We start from the raw sequence: 24111 nt of genomic DNA, 5'->3' as shown, positions 1-24111 counted from the left end.
TAAAGTAGAGTGTAAGTGTGTGCGTTCTGAAGTGAGTGTGAATATGCATATTTGTGAGAAAAAATCGAGTTACTTTGTGAGATTCCACTGTATATCCATTGTAAAAGTAAAACGAAAAAGAAACACTGAAAATATACTGTTTTTGACTTGTACACGCACGGCCGCACAAAAGTCCTAGAACTGGCTAGCACCACCACCACGAGTCCACCCCGCCCGCCGACGCACGCAGTGAGGTAGTCGAGGCAGGCAACGCGATCCAATTCCAAACCCATCCCCAACCTCAATTCCCCCAACCTTGGCGATCGATCGATCGATCGATCGATCCCGTTTTTGTCTGCCGTTGCTTGGCGATTTTCGATCTCCCCAAAGCAGCCGGCAGGCAGGTGGGCGGTTGGTGGCGCGCGGCTCCACTGATCCCCAATCCAATCCGCTCGCCTAAAATGGCGGCCAATAATAGCGGCGACGCCCCCATCCCGCTCGACGAAGCAGGAGCGGGCGTGAAGCACGAGGCGGAGGCGGAGCCGGAGGCGAAGGGCAAGGCGCCGGCCACCTCCACCACCATGCTGCACCGGTCCGGCTCGCGCCCGCAGCTCGACCTCAGCGGCGCCGCCATCCACGGCGCCCTCGAGGACCGCAACCCCACCATCCTGCTGCCAAACCAGTCCGACGACATCTCACACCTCGCCCTCGACATCGGCGGTACGTCCTTTCCCTGACGCTCAGCCCGGCATCCTCCACCAGCAATGTCAGCATCGTCTGTCTCCTAAGCGTATAGTAGAGCTCAGGTAGCACAGTGTAGTGTGGAGTCAATCAATGCATGGAAAGGGCTAGCTGGTTTTCCGAGTTTTCGACTGAAATCTAATCGGTGGATGGAGGCTTTCCTTTTCGTGATTGCTGTGCTGATCAGTAGCACTGAGTACTCACTGAACATGCTCTTGCTAATCAATGCCACCAATAACAAGACCCGCCTCGTTTCGCTGATGGGCATCGTCCACCAGGAGTACCTCAATTCTCATCTTGTCTCTTATAAGCCTATGGAGTGAGATGCTTACAGTGGAGTGTGGAGTCAGTGCCTGAATGACGTGAGGCAGCTTTCAAGTTTTCAGTAACTAAATAAGATGGGAGAAAGGGAAATAATAGTGCTTGAAAGGTGGATGGCGGCTTTGCCTGTGTTGCTCAGTACTGATCATTGCGAACACCGTTATCCATACTCTTGCTAATCGACCGTATTAGTTCGCCTGCATCTGATATTTTTTGTTCAGAAGTTCTGTTTTCAGTCATCAGTCTGAATGAGAGCTACATAAAGTCTATTTCTGCAGTCACTGAACTTTATGTTTTCCTCTAGGTTCTCTTATAAAGTTGGTATACTTCTCACGGCACGCGGACACCGAGGATAAACGCAAGCTATCCACCAAGAGAAGGCTTGAGATATTCACGGGTGCCAGGAGGAGTTACCCCGTTCTTGGAGGGAGGCTCCACTTTGTCAAATTTGAAACTGGCAAGCTAAACGAGTGCTTGGACTTCATTTCTTCCAAACAACTACACCGGGGTGGTATGCAAACATTACTTCGTATTGATACAAATTACGGAATACTACTTTGGAATTTGGATTGTACACATATCGAATCTTGCATACTGTCGAGTGCACAAATATTCTGCATGCTCACATTATTATGTATAGAATTAGTGGAAAACAAAGAAATATCACTAAATTATTTGTCAATTTTGGAAGTATACACCATCTGTCAAACGTTGATGATAAACACTAAATGGCATAATGTCCTGATTCCTTCCCTCACTATGTTGTCATGTATTTTACTGTTTTTTTTAACTTGTATGTTCTTAGAATTGAGTAGTAGTTTTATGCTGCAGGAGTGGATTCACCTTTGTGGCGCTCAGGAGTTCAGCCTGATAACATTGTAATTAAGGTAACAACTAATGATACAACATCATCATTATTTATTGAAAATTGGTTTACCACACCTCGAAAAGCTAGCTAGTGTCAGTTACACTCGGACATTGTGGTTTGCAATCTCTTTTTCCTAATGCTATCTTGTTAGTGTACATGGTCTGCGGCGGTGGTTGTAAATAGGATTAAAATTTGTTCTGGGTTTCTGGCACATACCACTTTTGAAAAAACCGAAAACAGGCATCTACCAGATAACACCATAGATAGTCCAGTCGTAAATTTCTTCCTCTCCCACTAATTGCTTTTGAATGAAAAAAAATGATCAAATAGTCTTGATGGTTACTTCTACTATATAGAAGGGAAGTCGTGGTATTTGCACTATTCTTCCTTACTTGATTTGTGGAATTAGAATTTCATGTCTTACTGATTATATGATATTTTCTGGAAAGGCAACAGGTGGTGGAGCATACAAGTATGCTGATCTCTTTAAGGAAAGACTGGGAGTCAGTCTTGAGAAGGAGGATGAAATGGACTGTCTTGTAGCTGGATCAAATTTTTTGCTTAAGGTTTCTATTTCTAAATTGGCAATATCCCTATTTAGGCTGCATGCTACAATGCAGTTCCATGTTGTACATGGTGTTTATAATGGATAGTTCAAAATTTATCATGTCATTAAGTACATCATCTCATAGGGTGGTCACATTGAGATATTTAAATTATGTGGTAGTTATGAAGACTTTATTTTTGCCAGGCTATACGCCATGAAGCTTTTACACACATGGATGGCCAAAAAGAATACGTGCAAATTGATCAGAATGATATGTTTCCCTACCTTCTAGTTAATGTTGGATCTGGTGTCAGCATAATCAAGGTAACTTTTAGGTTGATTTTTTATTCTCACTGGATCTTTGCTAATTATTGTTCTTCAAAGGTTGATGGGCATGGGAAGTTTCAACGAGTAAGTGGAACAAATGTTGGTGGCGGTACATACTGGGGATTGGGGAGGTTAATGACAGAGTGCAAGAGGTGCCATTTCTGTTTGTTCAGAGACATCATACTTTTATTCACAGAAGTTTGAAATCTTGAATTTGTTTCAGTTTTGACGAGTTACTAGAGTTGAGCCAACGTGGAGACAACAGCACCATTGACATGCTTGTAGGAGATATATATGGTGGTCTGGACTACTCCAAGGTAATCATTAGCATTGGTTGGAAACTATTTTATTACTATCATTTATGGCCACCTTTAAGTTATTATGGACATTGACTTTGGTATATATTGTGAAAATTTCCTGCCGCAACTGGTACTAATGTGTAACATTTACCGTGTCAATGTCCTGAGTTCTTGTTTTGCAATGCACTAATCCTTGCATGCTTCTGGCAGATTGGCCTTTCAGCGTCAACAATTGCCTCTAGTTTTGAGAAGACGATTTCAGATAACAAGGAACTATCGGAATATAGACCCGAGGACATTTCACTCTCTCTCCTACGAATGATTTCATATAATATTGGTCAGGTATCTTATTGATACTTTCTCTGGCTTAACACAAATGCTGAGTAGATTGACATAGTATTTTGATAAGAATGCCTCAGCCCTTGCCGCTTCAAAGTTTTCATAGATATTCAAACATGGTAATGTTCTTGTTGACTTAAAAAATTCGAGCAAATGATCTATACTATGAAAGCTTGGGAGCTTATCTGAACGCAGAGCTTTGTCTTACTCTTTATATTCAGAAGCTCAAGTGTCCAACACTGAACAGTAGCATTCTTCCGTCGAAAGAATCAATATAATTAATTTCATCTTATTTTTGTTATTACAATGAAATTTGTAAAACTCTGCTATTATTCGTAGGCATTGGTGGATTTGAAAACATAACGAGCTTAGGAGCTAACACTGCGGAAGCTGATATCATATGCCAGTGCTTAACAATGTATTCAAATTCAAATAGGTTCCTTGTCGTCAAAGGTTGAATGTCACTTAGCATGGTGTTCAATGAACTTAGATATTTTCTGTTAGCTGTTGTATGCTAACAAAGACGGTGCCACTTGGAGTTTATGGTTCAACAAATTTTATTAATAGAACAAATATAACCGAAAGCTCCAAAATTCAGCTGAGTTTAATACTCGACCACTAGGTCTAAGGGGAAACTGGATGTCCATTGTCCGGTAACATTTTCGTGATAGTATAGGCAACATTGCACGTTATAGAAGTTGCTGGACTCATCCTTTTGTTGTTGCTGTAGATTTCCTATCTTAATGCACTTCGTTATGGACTAAAGAGGATACTTTTTGGTGGATTCTTCATCCGTGGCCATGCTTATACCATGGACACCATTTCTTTTGCAGTAAATTTCTGGTAAACATTCCAAACACATTTTAGTTTTGAATGTGTTGCCACACTAATGTAGTTAATTTTGAAAATAATTCTCGCCTCATGCCGTATTCGTATAATATGTTCCTGCAACCTTTGTTTCGGAAAGGTCAAAAGGAGAAGCAAAAGCCATGTTTCTTCGTCATGAGGGTTTTCTAGGAGCACTTGGCGCATTTATGAGTTACGAGAAGCATGGTCTTGATGACTTGAGTGCACATCACTTAGTTGAGCGTTTCCCAATGGGTGCTCCATATGTTGGTGGGAAGATTCATGGGCCTCCTCTGGGGGACCTCAATGAGAAGGCAAGAACATCTATTCTTGATTACGGACATTTTATTACATGTATTCTCTGTTCTGTATGGATTGCAAGATCGATAAATTTTGATATGGAACTCTACTTGTCAGATATCATGGATGGAGAAGTTTGTGCAGAAAGGTACTCAGATTACAGCACCTGTACCTATGGGAGCTCCTGCTACGACAGGCATGGGAGGCTTTGAAAGGCCGACTTCCAAGGGTGACATTTTGCGGTCTGATGCAAGTGCAGCTCTAAATGTTGGTGTTCTTCATCTTGTACCCTCATTGGATGTCTTTCCATTGTTGGAAGACCCAAAGACGTAAGCGCAACTATTTAGCTCTCATCTCTACCATGTCTAATAAAATTTTGGAACCAAGGGTCTGGCTAGATAGTTGGATCCTATTTCTCAACCCAAAGAAGACCAAGTCAAACTAAGTACTCCCTCCGTCTCAGGAAAGTTGTCTTGAATTTGTCAAAATTTGGATGTATCTAGACACTATTTAGTATGTAGACTAGATACATATTAAATTTAGTCAAATCTTCGACAAGTTTCATGAGACGGAGGGAGTATAGAAGTTGGAGCTCCACTTTCATTACCTCAAAGACTCCAAAAGTTATGAGCTAATACTTGCCTACGAAGCTTACAGTTATGTAACCTAACCACTTCGTGAAGCATCTAGTTAAGTAACTGAGATGCTTCACCATATATCCAAGACTGTGATCTCCATGAAAAAAAACTGTGCCTCAGCCAAACAGGTCTTTGTCCAAGCTCAAAAAACTCAAGGAGTTTTGGTCACTTTGTGGATATTGCTCGAGGACAAGCGGTTTTATTGGATGTTAGCTTGGCAGTGAAAGAACAAATGCTATCATGTTCAACACAACTATGTATCGTGAATGAATTGTAATATGCAATCTGTACTGCAGGTATGAACCAAACACTATCGATCTCGACCAGGACGAGTTCAAGTATTCTTCTTTTCCTTATCTATAAATATATTAGAGCAACTGAGTTTTGATGATTCCTTTGACGATATGTGAAATGTATCCTGCTAGGTACTGGTTCACTCTTTTGTCAGACCATCTACCAGATCTTATGGAGAAGGTATGATCCACTTCTTGCAGATACCCTTGTATAGCTTAGTTACAAGGCAAGGCATCTGAATTTTGTCACTGAATGCCACTGTGATAACAATAGACTGTCTGAATATTTGTTGCCAATTTATTATTGGTGGCCTGGGTAAGTTTGTCAGCCTTCAAGCATGTGTCATGTGGGCCAGCATTGTAGCCACTATCACGAGTCCTAGGAGGGGCAGGCCAAACCTTAAGTCTTTGATATTAATTTCCTATCAAAACTTTAATTTGTCCTACTTAAACACCAAGTCATGTTAACTCTTTGGATAATTAAGCAGGCGTTCCGCGCACAGTAGATTTTCCACTAAAAACTCTACTGTCCTTGTTAATCACTGTTAGCATTTTTCCCGAAACCGGGCAGGAGCTTAAGAAGAAAACAGAATACCCAGTTAATTAAGGGAAAATCGATTGAAAACCATACAGCAGGCTCAACACCTAGCTTAAGTAGGCATGGAGCCACTATTAATGTTGAAGTTAGTAGTGGTTCCGTAAGCTGTGCTAGCTACTTAACAGTTCAGAAAATAATTGACATTAAAACTGGTACATCAACAACGTATGGATTTATACTAAATTCCATGTGGATACTTGAAAAGTATTCTATGTGACTAAATTCTGCATACTGTTGTTTGCAGGCGGTTGCTAGCGAAGGTGGGACTGATGACGCCAAACGACGGGGCGATGCATTTGCGCATGCCTTTTCTGCTCATTTGGCAAGGTACACAAATGCAACTGTATAACATTGGTCCTTGGTTCACTGGCACAAATATGACTCGCCATACTTTCTTGGCTTCGTAGCCCACACTCGTAGATCCATTTTTCTTGGCCACAAGTTAGCCAGAAACGTTTGGCATACTTACTTATGCTTCAACTACCTGATATCACTTTGTTACTAACTTTTGTAAGTTTAGGTTGATGGAGGAGCCTGCTGCTTATGGGAAGTTCGGTTTAGCCAACCTGTTGGAGTTGAGAGAAGAATGTTTGAGAGAATTTCAGTTTTTTGATGCATATGCTAGTATCAAGCAAAGGTTAGGTCATACTCTCTTCATGGTTGTCAACATTTATCTCTACTCTGCTATTTAAATTGTTTGATGTTTTCTGCAATACAGGGAAAATGAAGCTTCATTGGCTGTTTTACCTGATCTACTGATGGAACTTGATAGTATGGATGAGGTATGAGAGAGAAGCTTTCCCTTATTCCTCCATCGGTAGAGCATGCAGAAAAAACCTAATATTTAAATCATCTCGCAACAAAAAATATTAGAATAATTTTAAAAAATGCCAACTGTTATGTTAACTGACAAACAGACCTGGTGTGTCCACCTGCCATTGTCATGGTAAACAGTTTTATGTTGATTTTTTTTTGTCTGCATGCTTATTTGACAGGCCACATGCTGTTGTCCAGTACCTCAGCAATCTAACTCAGTTTGAAGTCTAGTTATGAATTCTGAGTTTACTTTCATGCTTGATTTTTTTCAGGAAGCTAGATTGCTTGCCCTAATTGAAGGTGTCCTTGCTGCGAATATATTTGACTGGGGGTCTAAAGCTTGTGTGGACCTTTATCACCAAGGAACTATAATAGAAATTTATTACATGAGCCGCAAGAAGATGCAACGTCCTTGGCGGGCAAGTATTCCAGATCTGAAATTTATATGTTATTACAATGCAAGAGTTATCCAAGTTATATTTTACGAGCCGTGCTAATACAAGAACAGATAATTGTGCCATGGTATTTATACTGTTATCTTTTGTTTCAGATTGATGACTTTGATATATTCAAAAAGAGAATGCTTAAGAAAGACAAACCATACAAAAGAGCACTTATTTCTGTTGATAACTCGGGTGCTGATGTGGTCCTTGGGATGCTTCCTTTAGCACGAGAACTTCTACGCAATGGAATTGAGGTATAAATTGAGAATACGAAGTTAAGAAGAAACATATACTGTTAGGTTTGCTCCACATTATAGTTTGAATTAAAAGAAACACATGTTTTTCTGTTTCAAGAGATTGAATCATGGGTCGATGGGCCTGGAACAAGCAATACATCGCATTCTCATAAAGTATTTGTTTGCATTTCTGTTCTCCTTAATGGAAAATATACACAGCATTATATTTGTGTCACCCAGAAGGTCCAGAACTGATAGAAAGATGATTTTTGCAGTTTAAGCAATGTTGTGGAATAAGTCATTAAGAGAATTCTTATCTGCAGGTAGTTCTGGTTGCAAATTCATTGCCGGCTTTGAATGATGTTACGGCTAATGAACTTCCAGAAATCGTAGCTGAAGCTGCAAAGGTACAAAGATGAACATAGATTTATTCTCGTTGGCCACCCTAGTTGTGCTATCTACTGATGCATCTAACTTGTGCTTTATTGCTTGTTATGTAACACAGCACTGTGGTATCCTTCGGAAAGCTGCGGAAGCAGGTGGATTGATAGTCGATGCCATGGCTGGCATCCAAGATGATGCCAAGGATGAACCAGTGTCAGTGCCCCTAATGGTCGTGGAGAATGGATGTGGCAGCCCTTGTATTGATTTCCGGCAGGTTAGCTCGGAGCTTGCAGCTGCTGCGAAGGATGCAGATCTGGTAAGAAAGGCTATATGTAGTTCTTTGAACTTAATGCATTTCCTTGTGTATACTCAATTGGAGAGTTCTTTGATTTGTCGGCCTTTATTCTGAATGTTAATATGTTATGCAGTTAATCTTGGAGGGCATGGGGCGAGCGCTGCATACCAACCTCAACGCCCGTTTCAAGTGTGATGCTCTAAAGGTACGTCGTTTTGACAAATCGCTGATCCTGAGTTCTGTTGACATATCTGCAAGTATCTTTCAGCTAACAAGAGCGTTGCGCCGAAGCTTCAAGCAATGTTGCTTTGTTGTGCTCAATCCTATATGTTTATTGTGAGCTTACCAAACTGAACTGAATGCGCAGCTTGCGATGGTGAAGAATCAGAGGTTGGCCGAGAAGCTTTTCAACGGGAACATATATGACTGCATCTGTAAATTCGAACCTGTTTCTTGAGGATGCGGAAGAGACTACAGAGCAATTTGGTATACAAACCTAGGACATCAGCACCAAAGCTTTTTCAACATTGTCATCTTGTACTCAGTAACCACCATATATCCTAGTGCATGTCAAACGACTGCAAGAACTTGAGAATTTTTCTCGCTTACTGTGTAGCAAATACTCAGTACTAAATAGTCTAGAGGAGTGCTGTTGTTTGCGTAAAATACTGTCACCTGAACAATTTCCGTCAGGTCATGTTGTGCAACATAGTAATAAAGAGGTTCAGAGAATAACATGTTGGAATAGAGATTCAGTTTCTTCACCCTTGAGGCAATGCACATAGTATAAGCTGGGGAACGTATCATGTGAAAATGAACTACATCCTGCAAATCTGAAAATTTGCATCCGTCCCGTCGGATTAGATACGAACGGTCAGATCTCCTGTTCTGTTTCCACCATCCTGCGATTTGCAGAAAACCCCCTCATGTCTATTCTGTTCCTCTCCCGTCCCTATTCCATAGGACATCAGTACAGAACATCGAGATCCCCTTCTTCTCCACCTCTCAGCTCCCCATTTCCCATCTCAGATCGAGCAGGCGAGCACCATGGCTATGGTGCCCCACCCAGCTTAGTCCAGCATGCCAGATCTCGTGCCAGATAGATCTTCTCTTGGTCGCACCTCGTAGCCTCGTCCCCTCGCCTCCATGTGCTGTTAGGCTCTCGATCGTGGGACGAGGGCGAGCGCCGCCTTGACAATTAGGAGGTCTGCCGCATTGCCAAGGAGATCTGCAAGTTCTCCACCGGTTCGACCTTGCTCTCCAGGTAATCTCCGGGGATTCTTCATCAGCAGATAGAATCATATGCATCTTCTAAAAGCCAACTTTAACTCAGCCAGTCTTCCAGTTTGATTGATCTGGATATTTAGGAGGGGGTTAACGGAGGAAGATTTTTTTAAATAAGAAATAAGAACCTACCACGGTGGATGTGAGGACTGGCTAATACTACTTAGGAAATTTTGTATCTAGTGGGTGCATCAGAAAGAACATGTATTTATTTATGGCATGCACATTGGGAAATATTTGAGCATATATTTGTTTCAGGATCACAATCTTTATTGATAGATAACGATTGTTGCCATTAAAGATCTGATCCTAAGTTCACACTTTTTGAATATGTCTGTTTTACCAATACTGTATAGGCAATCAGATATTCAGAATCTGGCTGTAAAAGAAGTGCTCTCGTTTAATTGGAAAAAAACTGAAGCTACGTAGTGTTCAGCTCTTCCAAGAGGTACAACTTTTTTTTCATTAGCAATGGAGAAACATATATTACCACACTGTCATCATTTTCTTAATGGTTTGTGTCATGATGATGATGTGGTCAGTTTAGATATCAGTCCAGTGTTTCATTGTTTGCATTCTGAATTCTGAGCTATATTTAGTAAAATGGTGAGCTTGAAATGCTTTTATTTTCAATAGAGCTGACATGTTCAGAAAAAGGACATAAGCAGTTTTTGCTGCATGTGACGCTGCACTTACACGATTTGCTAAACATTTACCAGTACATAAATTACTTGTACTGTGTTCTGTACTAGAACTTGAATTTTCTCCTACATATTCCATATTTTGTTATAAGATTGATTATGTTTACCTGAAAATGATTCAAAATCATTGATGCAGAACGAAATCTGTTGTTTTCTCTGGTAATACATTCTGAAGTTGTCTTCTGTATGCAAGAATAGCAGCTTGTATGGATCTCGTGGAGAGTGAGATGTCATCGTGTCCTATGGAAACAAATGATTGTGCTGATGCTGAATCCATTGTTGTCACGAGCTCTACCATATCAGATTGCTTTAGTACGCCAACGATCAGCAGGAGCATTCCATTTTGTACTAATTGTTCCTTCCTAGAACTAATATGAATGCAATCTTTACACTGGCCACCTGATGGCTGATGCCATGTTTCATGTTTCCAGACGGTGGTTTCAGTCTTTCGGAAGGCGTAGAGATGCTTAATTGATATCTTTTAACTTAATTGGTTTGAAGATTTATGCTGTTTGTGAAATACAGAAAACCTGATGGCTGATGACATGTTTCGTTATCTGAAAGTTATGTATTATTATTTAATTATGCAGTTTGATTAGTCAGTTCTCGTTTTTACTTGACAAGAACACTAGTCCTAACTTTAACCAGAATAGAATATTTAAATCCGTTATCACGCACAGAAAAATCTGGTCAATCTTTTCAGCCCAACTTGTCAGATCATAGAACAATTGGCACAGGATGGTCCTGGAACAATTTAAGTGGCACAGGAAAGTCCAGCAACGTAAGGCACAACATGTACTGGTGACGCTGATTTTTCAAGACAGAGATATGTGAAGGTCCTCACTGCAAACTGTGAAGTGTGGCTGCGGGCGCTTTTTTGTAAAACGACCATCAGGACCATCTGAACCACTGGTACATGATCCTACGGCCCATAACGAAAATTTCCAGATTTCCAGGATCTGGCTGTTTCCACCTGATACGCCCCCGTATAAGCTGGACAGGAAGTCCAGGACATTATCACTTGCAACTACGCCATTAATTAAGCGAGTGAGATACATCCAGAGTAACACATTAGGCTTAAAATGCCAAGAAAAACGCATGGATACGGAGCCAGTTGAATAGTTGATACAGAAATCAACATCGCCGATCAGATAAACGCAACTTTCTAATCTAGGTGAAGCTGATGTCGTAGGCCTTGGTGCCGTCGGCTTTGAAGATGCCGAAGTGCCGCTCGATCTCGGCACCTGGCTTGCCGTCCTCGTCGTAGAGGTCGAAGAGGAACACCTCCACGGGCGTCCCGGGCTGGCGCGGCGTGCCGGCTCCCCGCGCCGCCCTCTCCGCCACACCACCGTTGTACACCGCCGCGTTCTGCAGCGTCGCGTCCGGGTGCCCTGCGGTGGGCCACCCGGTCTCGGTCACCGCCACAGCCACGCCGCCGAATCCCTCCCGCTCCAGCGCTGCCGCCACTGCGTCCACCGTGGCGTCGAACAGGCCCGTGTACGCCAGCCCGCCGTCGCGCACCACCGTTGCGGCGGCGGCGGCGCCGGAGGAGGAGGAAGATAGCGCGTAGTCGAGCGGGACGTTGGCGGGGCCGCTGAGGTGGCTGATGAACGGGTAGGCGTTGAGCATGAAGGGCGCGCCGGTGTCGGCGAGGAAGCGCAGCATGGGGCGGAGCACGTCCAGGGTGGCGACGTCGAAGGCCCCCGCGGAGGGCGGGTAGGAGGCGGCGAGCACGGAGGAGGCGTGCGCGGAGGAGACCTTGACGGCGCGGTCGAGGCCAAGGGTCGCCAGCGCGGCGTGGAGGTTGCGCATGGCGGGGACGAGGTGCGGCGCGTAGAACTGGTTGTTGTAGAGCACCTCGTTGCCGACGACGAGGTAGCGGAGGCGTGCGGCGACGGGGTTGGCGGCCAGGCCGCTTGAGCGGAGCCACTGCAGCGCGCCGTCGGGCCCGGAGGTGGAGAGGTAGGTGAGGTTCTCGTTGGGCACGCCGACGGTGAGGTCGATGCCGGCCGCGGCGAAGGCCGGGAGGACGGCCGGGTCTGGCAGGAAGAGCCGCGCCTTGGTGATCCCGTTTTGCGTGAGTAATGCCGCGGCCGCCTCCGGCGCTGGGAGGTTGCTGCCCACGCGGCCGTGGCAGACGCCGATCTTGGCAGGGTCGGCCGTGGCCACGGCGAGGAGCGCGCCAGCTACAAGGAGGACGTAGCACAGACACGACGACATCGATGCTGTTGTTCTCGTGGCCATTGTGCGGCGGCACGTTACAGGATTCGACTGCGTTTCGTTGTGTTTTTTTGGTGGGGCGTTGTATCCTGGTGGTCGCCATGAATCCATGATTATATAGAGTTTGTGTTGCTAAGAATGGGAGGGAGGTTACGTACGTTGATGCAGCCAGGGTGGGAGGCGTTGGGATGTTGGTGGGAATCTGATCTGAATGAGAACGGTTACCGAGGCGGTACGAGTGTACGATTGATATTGATTGAATGGGTAGCCGTTGAACATATATAGCCGTTGGCTTTCGAATAGCTGCACTGCAGACCACCTGATGGCAAGCTGCGAGAGATCCGTATACCCCGATGATGAACGGCAAAGGTCGTCCCCACGCCCTCGTCGAGACACGCTCAACCTTCGTACTCAGTAGTAGTACTTCCTCCATTCCATGAAGATTGACTGAGTTTTGTCAAAATTTAGATTATGTAGATGCTATTTAGTGTTTAGATACATCGAAATTCTAATAAATTTCAGACAACCTCTGTGAAAGTGAGGGAGCACATGTTTTCCAGGGTGGAGATTTTTAGCTCCGGACATAACTTACCACGTTTGTTTCTTCCAAAAAATTGAAAACCACAAGTTTTATTTGTTTTAATATTTTTGGGATGTAGACAATGATTTATCCCACGAAGGTAAAAAATATAAATTATATATACTCTCTCTATCTATAAATATATGTCTAAAGTTTGTCTAGATCTAGATGTATCTGAATTCTATTTAGTGTCTACATACATTCAGCTATTGTTGTTCTCGTGGCCATTGTGCGTTTGGGAACGGCACTGCGTTTCATGGTGTTTTATTGATGGAGTGTTGTATCTATCCTGGTGTTGTCGTCGCGGTTATATAGTAGAGCCCATGTTGCTAAGAGCATCCCCAGCCGTCTCCCCGACGAGGCCTCCAGGACGCCTTTTTATCATCCGGATGGACGAAAGCGGTCCAGTCGCGCCATCGGCTCCTCGATTTCGTCCGGATTAGGCCTTTCATCCGTCCGGAGAGCCCAGACCATCCCCGCCCCCTCGGGGAGCGCTCGGGGACTCCGGACGAGAGAAAAGCGCGGAAACCGTCTAGTGGTCCCGACCTGTCGGCGACAATGGCCTGGGTTTCTACGGCAATACCCTCGTCTCCCCGATCTACGGCAATACCCTCGTCGAACGAAAGCTTTGAACTCTCAAGTGGTGCAACATAGACATATTATATATAATTCGAATAAACATAAAAATTATATATAAAAACTTTAAAACAAACTTAAACTACTTCTTCTTCCAAGATGGCCCCGCCTCATCGTAGTGGCGGCGACGCTTCCGGCTCGTCACCTCCTCGCCGGAGGAAGTTGAGTCCTCCTCGTCGTCAGCGTCCTCGGCCTCTTCCTCCTCCTCCTCCTCCTCCTCCTGCTCCTCATCTTCCTCGGCCTGCTCCTCGGTCTCTTCGTCCTCCTCCTCGTCATCATCCCATTCGTCCTCACTGGCCGGTGTGGGGGGGGGGGGGGGATCGTCGCTGCTGGACGATGCAGCTTGATCCCACCAATGGCGCCATCCAGGCGGCTTCCCCTTGCTGTCGGTGTCCGATGGCCAAGAGAGATCGCTCATGGTTGACAGAGGATGGTCAGGAGAGAATAGATGAATGACGTCAGCCGTCGGAAACCGCATATGTAGGTCTATCGACGAAGAGAGAGGCGGTTGCTCTTCCGCGGAGTTCGTGCTCCATTGCGGCGGTTCTCGCGTCGAGGCCACTGCGACGGTTCCCGACGAGGCGTTTGGGCTCCCCAGACCACTTCGCGGACCATTTACGGCGATTCACCGTCGATATGTACGCGGTGGGTGACCGTCATCAGGCGACAAAATGGGCCTTCCCAGGCCACAAAATACATCCATCCGACGCTAAATAGCTCCGGATTTCGACCTAGGGAGCCCAACGGCTGGGATGCTCTAAGAATCGGATGGCGGTTACGTACGTTGATGCCAGCCAGGGACAGGGAGGGAAGGCGTTGGGATGTTGGTGGGGATCTGATCTGAATGAGAATGGTTACCGAGGCGGTACACGAGTGTACGATTGATTGAATGGGTACTTGGGTAGCCGTTGAACATAATATAGCCATTGGCTTTCGAATGACTGCACTACAGACCAACCTTCGTGAAACTGAGGGAGTACATAGAAGATTATCTGAGTTGTGTCAAAATTTGAATATATCCAGATGCTATTTGGTGTCTAGATATATCAAAATTTTACGTGTTTTTCGGAGCAGAGATTTTTGGCTCCGAACATAGTTTACCACGTTTGTTTTTCCAAAAAAATTGAAAACCACTACTTTTATATTTTTTTTAAAATTGGGATGTAGATGATGATTTATTCCACAAGGCAAAAAATCTAAATTTTATATACTCTGCATTTTGAGCCACTCAAAAATTACCAGTGTAGATGGGAATATTTATATTTTCAACGCTTCAAATTTTATTAGCTTTTATCATTTTTCGATAGAAAGAATTTCTCGTTTTAATTTTGCATGCTTGTAGGTTGCATCATTAAATATGTCCAGTTTTATTCTTTAGATTTTTTTAAAATTATAAATATGAATTTTGAATTTTATTTTAAAAAGGGATCACGAGAGCTCCAAAGGCAAAAACACTTTCCAATTTTGCTAGGCTATTTATGGCCTAGCAAAACATATTGTATTTAGAATATTATATTTAAAAACCAGAGGTATTAGATCCTAACTACTATATATGGTCTAGGTATTTTATATAAACCTACCGTACACGTATGTACTCTACCGATGTAATACTCTTGCGAAATACATACAAGAGCCGACCTATGTTGTGATGTGCCATTTCCTTCCAGCTCTAATCTTTTTTGTCGAACACGAAGATACCAATTACACTCAGTCTCTACAACAACGTATTGCCCTGGATGCACACAGTCTAAAAAGGAAGAAAAATTACAATAAAAGAAAAGTCCCGCTACAATGATCTATTTCTTTTAGCAGCAACACTAAAACCACCAAAACAACACCAGCAGTCCAGTTTATCCAAAAAGACACCTCCAAGAAGGAAACAGCGCACAAGCGTCATCGTCGCCCGATCATAGATCTTAGGTTTTCATCCTGGAGAAAGTCCTCCTCACAAAACAATGCCTTCAACAAGGCCATTGCAAGTCACAACCAATTAAGACCAAACCTTGAATTGAAATTTTCACCCTGAAAAGTAAAACTTTGAACTTGTCTCGTGCTTCCACCCCCCTCTTATGATACCGCTGCTCGAAGTCACGAATCACCAAACCAATTCCTCGTCGCCACAAATATTCGAATCACCGTTGTTAGTCCTCGGATCTCGAATTTCATGACATTCTCCGCCAGCTGACTTCACCATGGAACGAGAAAGCGTGCCCCATGATGGTAACAGCCAGCAAAGATTCGCAACGCTCGCTCTGAAACCAAACGGTCACAGAAGACACGGGTGCTTGCGATCGAATCCCACCCAATCCAGCGATCTCCAGGCATGAATCGCCCAGTGAAGTTTGCTAGCGGAGCCTTCCGGAACACGACACTCCAGCTAGGTCGTGAGGGCAGGCATCCGACAGATTATCATCCAACATCACACATGAGAGAGTTAGAACAAAGGTTTGCATATCAGGAGGAACATGCAACACAGGCAGCAGACATGTATAAGGATATGATGTCAAATACTAAAAAAGTAGCATGACGAAAAGATTCCAGCTATCATAAAAAATTGGGAAGATAAGGCTTTGACATATGAAAAGAGGCAACAAGAATTGGATGCCCTAATGAATTTACATTTAAAGACATTGCAGCAATAATCCTAGAGAAACTAATGATCTGCGCCACCATCATGATGCATTGTTAATCATTATCAAATGTTACAAGCTTGTTTTTTGAGTCTTCTATGTCCGTCGTTTGTATTACAACTCGATTAGTGTGTCATAATTAATTGCTATGTGTGAGACAATATATGTTGTAAATTTTTTTGTGTGCCAATTCTATTTGTTTCGATATTTCGCTGAGAATTTCAAATTATCCAAATTGTAATATTATGTTCAAACCGTCACGGGAATTCTCACGTCGTCACCCAAATGATTGCAACGTTTTAGTCCCGCATGGAAGCAACGTGTCGGTCCCACCTTTCAAACTGTCTCGGTCCAACACTTCAGCATCGTCCTGGTCCCACCTGCCAGCACCATCCGAACCCACCTTCCAGCACTATCTGACCCCACATGACATAATACCACGTCACAACGTTCTAGACCCACTCGACAACATCCACATGAGCAACGTACAGACCGTGACAGCCCAAGCAAGCGCGTGCCAACTGTTTAGCCCACATGATAGAACGGGCAGATCTGTAAATTAAACGGGCCAAATGCATTGTTAGAATCCAAATTCGTCTTGACAATATTGTGCCAGAGCCCACTTTGGTCCCCAAGACGGTCCACGATTTCCTCCCCTGGCAGGAACTAGTAAAATTTTCGTATTTTTGGTGATAAATCTTTTTATCACCTCTAAACATATTCGTTGACAAAAGTTTTGCTGCCACCGAAAATAGAATTTTTCGTGATGAAATATTGCGTACTGGCGCGCCAAATTTTCTATGACAGAGCTTTAGTGACGATCCTCATGACGGTCGAGTTTTGTCTCGGGCATATTTTCAGTGACAAAAAACCTATTTTGCGTGACGAAAGGGTCCTTTCATGAAATATCATTTTTTCTTGTAGTGTTAGGAACACAATACTCCAACCAATCACCATTATTCTTAAACCAATTATCATGAAAGCTTCTAAGTCTACCAACTTTTCCAAAAGATGTCCTCTTATATTTGTGACCAAAAGGTTGGCATGGACCCAGATTAATATACTCCCTTCTAGCAACATCTTGAATGTTTGGATCCAAGTCCTCAATAGGTGTCCTAAGACCAGGATCTCAAACAATAACATTCATACCTAGTCTCCCACGAGTATTGACATTGGCAATACGATATGCAAGGTTTTCATTTGCTTCACTTGAGATTGAAGTTGAAGGTCCACTTTGGGGAGTTAATTCAGTGTCAGTAGCTTCTTCGGCTTGAGGAGTTTCCTTGTTTCGAGGAGCTTCTTTTGTTTGAGCATTTGGATTTGTTAACTGGTTTAGTTTCAAGATCGATGGAGAAAGTCTCTTCATCTTATGTTTCTGCAACATTCAATCAATTACAAATAATTGTCAAATTAACAAATCAGTTCAATTACAAATTAATCCAATTAGTGTATCCAATTGAACTAAATAACTAGCGATGAAATTATCTAGCTAATTTGTTCAATCAATTCCCTACTCCGAGCTCTGATGGAATGCAGGAACCGGAGACGGCGGCCACGTGCCAGAGGGCAGAGATTGTTGGAGGCGCGTGGAAGACCGACGGTGCCACATCGGCGAATAGGCAGGCAGGGGTGCAACTAAGGGTGGACACGAGCCAGCTCGGGCTGGGCTCGGTGCGAGCCAGTCTTTGGCTCGCTCCAAAACGGCTCGGCTCGGGCTGGCTCGTTTCTCTCCCGAGCTGGAAAAATGAGCTCGGCTCGAGCTATACGAAAACTCGAGCTGGCTCGCGAGCCAAACGTATTAAGTCACTGCCAAGTGGGCCCATAATGCCAACGGATGAAGATGGTGAATTCTGGATGCGTCGCCGGTGGATCATCGATGTAGTGGTGACTAACACTACTAGGAAAAAACTATTCAGTGGCGCACCACTATTCCCCATCAGTGGCGCACTGCTGGTGCGCCACTACTATCACGCCACTGCTAAGTTTTAGTAGTGGCGCACTACTGGTGCGCCACAACTACCCTAAGTAACGATGGCGCATCTGCGCCGTGCGCCATTGAAATGTCTGGCGATGCGCCACTATTACTCCAAATGGGTGCGCCACTGTTGTTAAGCAGCAGTGCGCCACTACTCTCAGTTTTTGGTGCGCCACTACTGCCTCCTGGAGTGCGCCACTGTTACCTCGAGCTGGTGCGCTATTGCTGGTTGTCGAGGTGCGCCACTGTTGTATCTCAGACGTGCGCCATTGCTAGTAGCTTCGGTGCGCCACTGCTACTTTCGAAGGGGATCACCGAGTAGTGCGCCACAGGTCCCAGACTAGTGCGCCACTGCTACTTAGTGGTCGTGCGCCACTCAGGGTCCACCAGTGCGCCACTGCTAGTTTTTCGTTTTTGTTTTTTGCATTTCTGGCTGGTAGTTGTACAGGTTGTATAGAACAGTATAACAACACAAATACAGCACAAATACACATATAAACAACATCACAGTATATCAATACATAGTTCTTCACATTAGCCTCCATGATTCACAAGATTTCGAATATTAGACGAGTTACGGGGTTACAAAGTCGCAAATGAGCTAATGGTTACACAAGATCGATCATCTAAAGTACAATCACATAGAAGAGAGCTAGAGTCACTAATAGCACCATCCCGATGATAGTGGTCTTCATCCGGTTCCTCCTCCGCTCCCTCCTCTCTCCCGCCAAATAGCGTGCGTATCTATCTTCGGCCTCCGCTCTAGTGGTGTACCCTTTGTAGCTCATTACCGCTAAAACGGTGAACTCTGTCTCCGACACTCCTCCCGGTCGTTGTAGACTCCGGGAACCTTGCCCTTGTACACGACATACCACGTCATATCCGCACATATATGAACAAGCCAAAGCAACATTAGTGCACGCTCATAGATGTTTGCAACGAATAAGAGCAAACTCAAAAACGATCCAAGTAGTATGAACTAAAAGGCATGCCTCATACATTGTTGGTCGGAACAAATATTAACATTTAGGGAAGGGGTCAGTGAAACCAAGTAGGATGCACAAGAGATTGATACTTGTGTCATTGCACCAGGTTCACTGACCCCTCCCCCAAGTGTATAGGTGACCCAACATTCTAATCATCGGCATTTTGAGATACTAAAGCAAATGGAATGACAAGGGCCTCATACATTGTTGGTCCAAACAAATATTAACATTTAGGGAAGGAGTTAGTGAGACCAAGTAGGATGCACAAGAGATTGATATTTGTGTCATCGCACCAGGCTCACTAACGCCTCCCCCAAGTGTAGTGACCACAAAATTTAATCATCGGCCAATGCAATTAAGAAGTGCCAACTCAAATAAGAAACAAGTAGCTAGTATGAACTAAATGGAATGCCTCATACATTGTTGGTCGAAACAAATATGAACATCCCGGGATGGCGTTAGTGAGGCCAGGTAGGATGCACAAGAGATTGATATTTGTGCCATCACACCAGGCTCACTAGCGACACCCGAGTGTACAGATTGACCGAACATTCTAATCATCGGCACTAAAATGGAAGAAAGAGCCAAGTGGTATCAACTAAATAGCATATGCCTCATACATTATTGGTCGGAACAAATATTAACATTCAGAGAAGGGGTTAGTGAAACCAAGTAGGATGCACAAGAGATTGATACTTGTGTCATCGCACCAGGTTCACTAGCCCCTCCCCCGAGTGTACAAGTGACCAAACATTCTAATCATCGGCATTTTGAAATACGAAAGCAAATGGAAGAATGACAAGGGCCTCATACTTTGTCGGTCAAAACAAATATTAACATTCCGTGATGGCGTAAGCGAGGCCAGGTAGGATGCACAAGAGATTGATATTTGTGCCATCACACCAGGCTCGCTTACGTCACCACGGAGTGTACAAGTGACCAACCATTCTAATCATCGGCCAATGCAATTAAGAAGTGCCAACTCAAACAAGAGATAAGTAGCTAGTATGAACTAAATGGAATGCCTCATACTTTGTCGGTCAAAACAAATATTAACATTCCGTGATGGAGTAAGCGAGACCAGGTAGGATGCACAAGACATGGATATTTGTGCCATCACACCAGGCTCGCTTACGTCACCACGGAGTGTACAAGTGACCAACCATTCTAATCATCGGCCAAATGCAATTAAGAAGTGCCAACTCAAACAAGAGATAAGTAGCTAGTATGAACTAAATGGAATGCCTCATACTTTGTCGGTCAAAACAAATATTAACATTCCGTGATGGAGTAAGCGAGACCAGGTAGGATGCACAAGACATGGATATTTGTGCCATCACACCAGGCTCGCTTACGTCACCACGGAGTGTACAAGTGACCAACCATTCTAATCATCGGCCAAATGCAATTAAGAAGTGCCAACTCAAACAAGAGATAAGTAGCTACTATGAACTAAATGGAATGCCTCATACATTGTTGGTCAAAACAAATTTTAACATTCGGGGATGGAGTAAGCGAGGCCGGGTAGGATGCACAAGACATGGATATTTGTGCCATCACACCAGGCTCGCTTGCTCCACCCCGAGTGTACAAGTGACCAACCATTCTAATCATCGGCATATGCAAACAAAATTAACGACCAAATCAAGTGCGGAAAACGACAGAGCCATATATATAAGTTCACAAACATAGCCGAACTAGTAATTAATAGCAAGTAAAGTGCTCGGATAAAGTTTATTACAACGAAGCTCGTCTTTAGTTCACAACTACATAACTAGGCTCGCACATCAAGACTTTCTCGGAGCGTGGATAAAACCGCCGCCTTTCTTCAAGCACATCCATGAGCGGTAGTCGTCACCCTGCATTTGGAGCATTGTGTCTATGTCACTGTTTGACTGGCTGATAGCCGGCGTAGAACTCCCCGCGCTTCTAACGACATCTTGATGGATGATTTCACAAAACTCTACTTGGATGCGGAAGAAGTCTTGCTTGATGCCGTCGTCGGGGACCCGCGACAATTTGTTGGCCCGAGTCTCCGAGATGCTCGGAGTAGCGTAAGCTGCTGCTGGTCCCGTATGAACTTATCCATGTGATAGAGGGCGTAGTAGGCATCCTTGTTACTAGAAGGCGGCTTCTTGACGCATGGAAACTTTGTTTGGTGCTTGAACACATGCTTCCCGTACCTAACATTTGGCCTCTTGCATGTTGCCTTTCGCTTTGACGTAGCCATTGAGAGCATCATCAAGTACGGCCTTGACATTCGTGTAGTCCGTGGTTGACTTACCGTCCGCATCGAGGTATGTGGCCACGGAATGTTTCGGGGTTATGGAGATGAGTGTGCAGGTTTTGTCTCTGCGTAGAACACATAATGTTTAAGAACATGACGATTGAAATCTAAAAAAATCACGAGTTAAGACCGGTACGGTGAGGGGGTGACTTACTCGGAAATACGGGCGGGAGGATGTTACACTTCTTCGGTTCGCTAGAAAGAAGTCTTTGAGGTATCCACTCGCGACTGCCCGGTCTCCGGCGGTGGCCAAGTGGACCGGCACGCATGTAGAAGGGGTCGGCTATCGCGATGTCCGGGATGTTGTGTCTAATGATCCGCATCGCCTTGCTGAGCGAGTATAGGCGAATGAAGGTGTAGTGCGGCGGATAGCTGTTCAGCATGGCGAAGATGTCATCATACCGCGAGGAAGATCTTCTCCGCGAAGCCACTATCGACAAAGCCATGGCCTGAGGGCACCTTGGCAACATACACTGGGTATCCATGATCTTTCTCCCTGAGACGCCGCTCCTCCATAAACATAATACCGTCAACCAGAGATCGCATAGGACCGGGTGCACCATCGTACAATCTTTGAATTAGCATCCGCTCACCCGACACATGCACCCTCGCCTCTATATTCTTGGGCACTGGTGGCCCGTCCTGAGCACGGATAGGTGCCGGCTGGCTGGCAAACTTGTCGTCCTTCTTCTTTCTTTTCCGTCCCTTCAGCTTCGTTTTTAGTGGGACTGCATTCTCCTCTTCGCAAGCCTTCTTCAGTGTGTTAGGACTGATAACACTTCTCACCTCGGCTATCGGCTGAGTCTCGGTGAAGTCGGCAGCTGGAGGCGTCTCCTGAGAACGAGAATAGGCGCCGCTTGTTGCAATAGGTTTTCCCTCGGCGGCAGCTTGAGAGGGTTGGCTACTCGAGATCGTAGTCCATCACCCCAAAATCGAAGTTGCAGTCCGGGTTGGCGAACGTACTGTCCTCGTCCGGACCATCGTTCGGATCCTGTGCCATCTGCATGTCCACATCAGCTGATGGCGGCACCGTTGGGGTGGTCTTGCCATGGCTTGGCGCCGGCACGGCTGGGGGTCGTTGTACGTGGGGTGGTGTCCCTCGCCCCCAAACGAATCGGCTCTTGGCCAAACCATGGACCAATTGAAGCAATGCTGGAGGGTAAGGACCTCATCTTCGTCGGCACCATGGGGTTGAAAGGGAGGTAGCACATCGTCGTAGCCGCTAAGCACCCAAACCAGTTGAATCCTATACACGTCGGGTTGCATGGGTCTACCGTGTAACTGACGGTTGCTCGGTTGAACGATTTTGGCCTTGGCAACATCGATCAACTCGCCATTCACTAAACTGCGAGGAGAGTGCATGGGACGTCGACGGCGGAGCTCTGCGGAAAACATGTAGGGCGTTAGGGATGGCTAGCTAGTCAAAGGCAAGGATATGGAAGTCATTGGCCAAGGGTTGGTTACCGTGATGGCGTCCAGCTCGGCTAAGGTCGAGGCACCGCGGCGGCGGCGTGCAATTGATGGAGTGGCCGCTTGTTGGCGCGGTGCCGGGCGGCGTATTATCCGCAGCGACGGGTGCATTGAGCTGAAGTAATGGCACCGCGGGAGACACCAAGGTTGGCGCCGCTGGAGCCACCACGGTTGGCGCCGCGGGAGCCACCAAGGTTGGTGCCGCCGGAGACACCATTGTTGCCGCCTGCGGACTCACCGATGGCTCCACGTTGTGGGAGTTGCTGCCCGCGAAACTGGGAACCGGGGGTTCCCCCTTTTGTCCTCCCCTATACCACGCGTCCAGACCGGCAACCAAGGTTGGGATGAGGGAGCTAAGCGTCGTGCCCACTTGGTCCTCCACTTGTTGTCGTTGCGTCCTCTGTTGGGTCTCCACGATATGTTGCACTTGTTGCCGCACTTGCTCCTCGACCAATGTCGGGATCTGCGCAACTTGTGCCTTGAGATGTGCGACCTCCTTCTCATCGATGGTGGCCTTTTTCTCCTTTTTCCCCGACTTATAGTATTCCGACCATTTCATAGAGCATCCTTCGCCGACCACACGACCAGCCGATGTCGGCTTACTCAATGGATCCCTCTTCTTGTGGGCATTCAACGCCCTATTTAAAGGGTTGTCCCAAAGGGCACACCTGCGAGGAGCTCGTGGACCCCGCGCCGCTATTAGCTTCCTTTTCACTTTCCATGACAACCTCCTTAGCCTACGGGAGGAACATGCATGAACCATTTAGAAATTTGGATTCATCAATAAGAATGCAACCATAAAGGAGCTAATTAAGCGGGTGCATTCCTTACCGAAGAGCCTCAAACCGCTTCACATCCGGAGTGGTGGTAGAGCTCCTTTGTTTCCGGGTCAATACGGTACCGGGCCGGGAGAAAGTTCCTGGTTTGCTTGTTTTTGTATTGCGGGAAAGAGGGGCTCGAGGCCGTTCTTCACACGCTCCTCATCCGCGCGTCCCATTTCGGTTGCGCCACCCTAAAACCTCCGAGACCAAGTTTGTGGGTGCCTAAGTTCAGTTTTCGCATGTCCTTCTTC

The 24111-nt window shown here is 45.3% G+C and overlaps 2 protein-coding genes and 1 long non-coding RNA gene across 3 annotated transcripts; 2 read left to right on the top strand and 1 right to left on the bottom strand.

The window, feature by feature from the left end:
- Positions 1 to 553: 553 nt before the first annotated feature.
- LOC124651343 (pantothenate kinase 2) lies at positions 554 to 9005 on the top strand (the record flags this gene model as incomplete). Its single annotated transcript, XM_047190434.1, is given in 22 exon segments — positions 554 to 699; positions 1346 to 1552; positions 1873 to 1928; positions 2359 to 2475; positions 2661 to 2780; positions 2841 to 2935; positions 3007 to 3100; positions 3293 to 3424; positions 4152 to 4264; positions 4389 to 4581; positions 4685 to 4896; positions 5502 to 5543; positions 5631 to 5679; positions 6341 to 6423; positions 6617 to 6733; positions 6815 to 6878; positions 7185 to 7331; positions 7463 to 7609; positions 7915 to 7998; positions 8097 to 8291; positions 8404 to 8475; positions 8638 to 9005. Coding segments are annotated over 22 exon segments (2575 nt in total), but the record flags the coding sequence as incomplete, so codon positions are not given.
- A 129-nt stretch (positions 9006 to 9134) lies between these two features.
- LOC124651186 lies at positions 9135 to 10600 on the top strand. Its single transcript, XR_006987304.1, has 3 exons — positions 9135 to 9534; positions 9911 to 10002; positions 10454 to 10600. It is a non-coding gene; the product is annotated as an uncharacterized LOC124651186 (long non-coding RNA).
- An 825-nt stretch (positions 10601 to 11425) lies between these two features.
- Positions 11426 to 12499, bottom strand: LOC124657422 (glucan endo-1,3-beta-glucosidase-like). The gene has a single exon (XM_047195975.1). It carries the CDS (start codon positions 12497 to 12499, stop codon positions 11426 to 11428), a length of 1074 nt encoding a protein of 357 aa, XP_047051931.1.
- Positions 12500 to 24111: the final 11612 nt, after the last annotated feature.

Source organism: Lolium rigidum, chromosome 5, assembly GCF_022539505.1.
Source record: "Lolium rigidum isolate FL_2022 chromosome 5, APGP_CSIRO_Lrig_0.1, whole genome shotgun sequence".
In the NCBI taxonomy this organism is placed as follows: Eukaryota; Viridiplantae; Streptophyta; class Magnoliopsida; order Poales; family Poaceae; genus Lolium; species Lolium rigidum.
The sequence above is the reverse complement of the archived record's forward strand: the minus strand, read 5'-3'. Positions and strand labels throughout refer to the sequence as shown.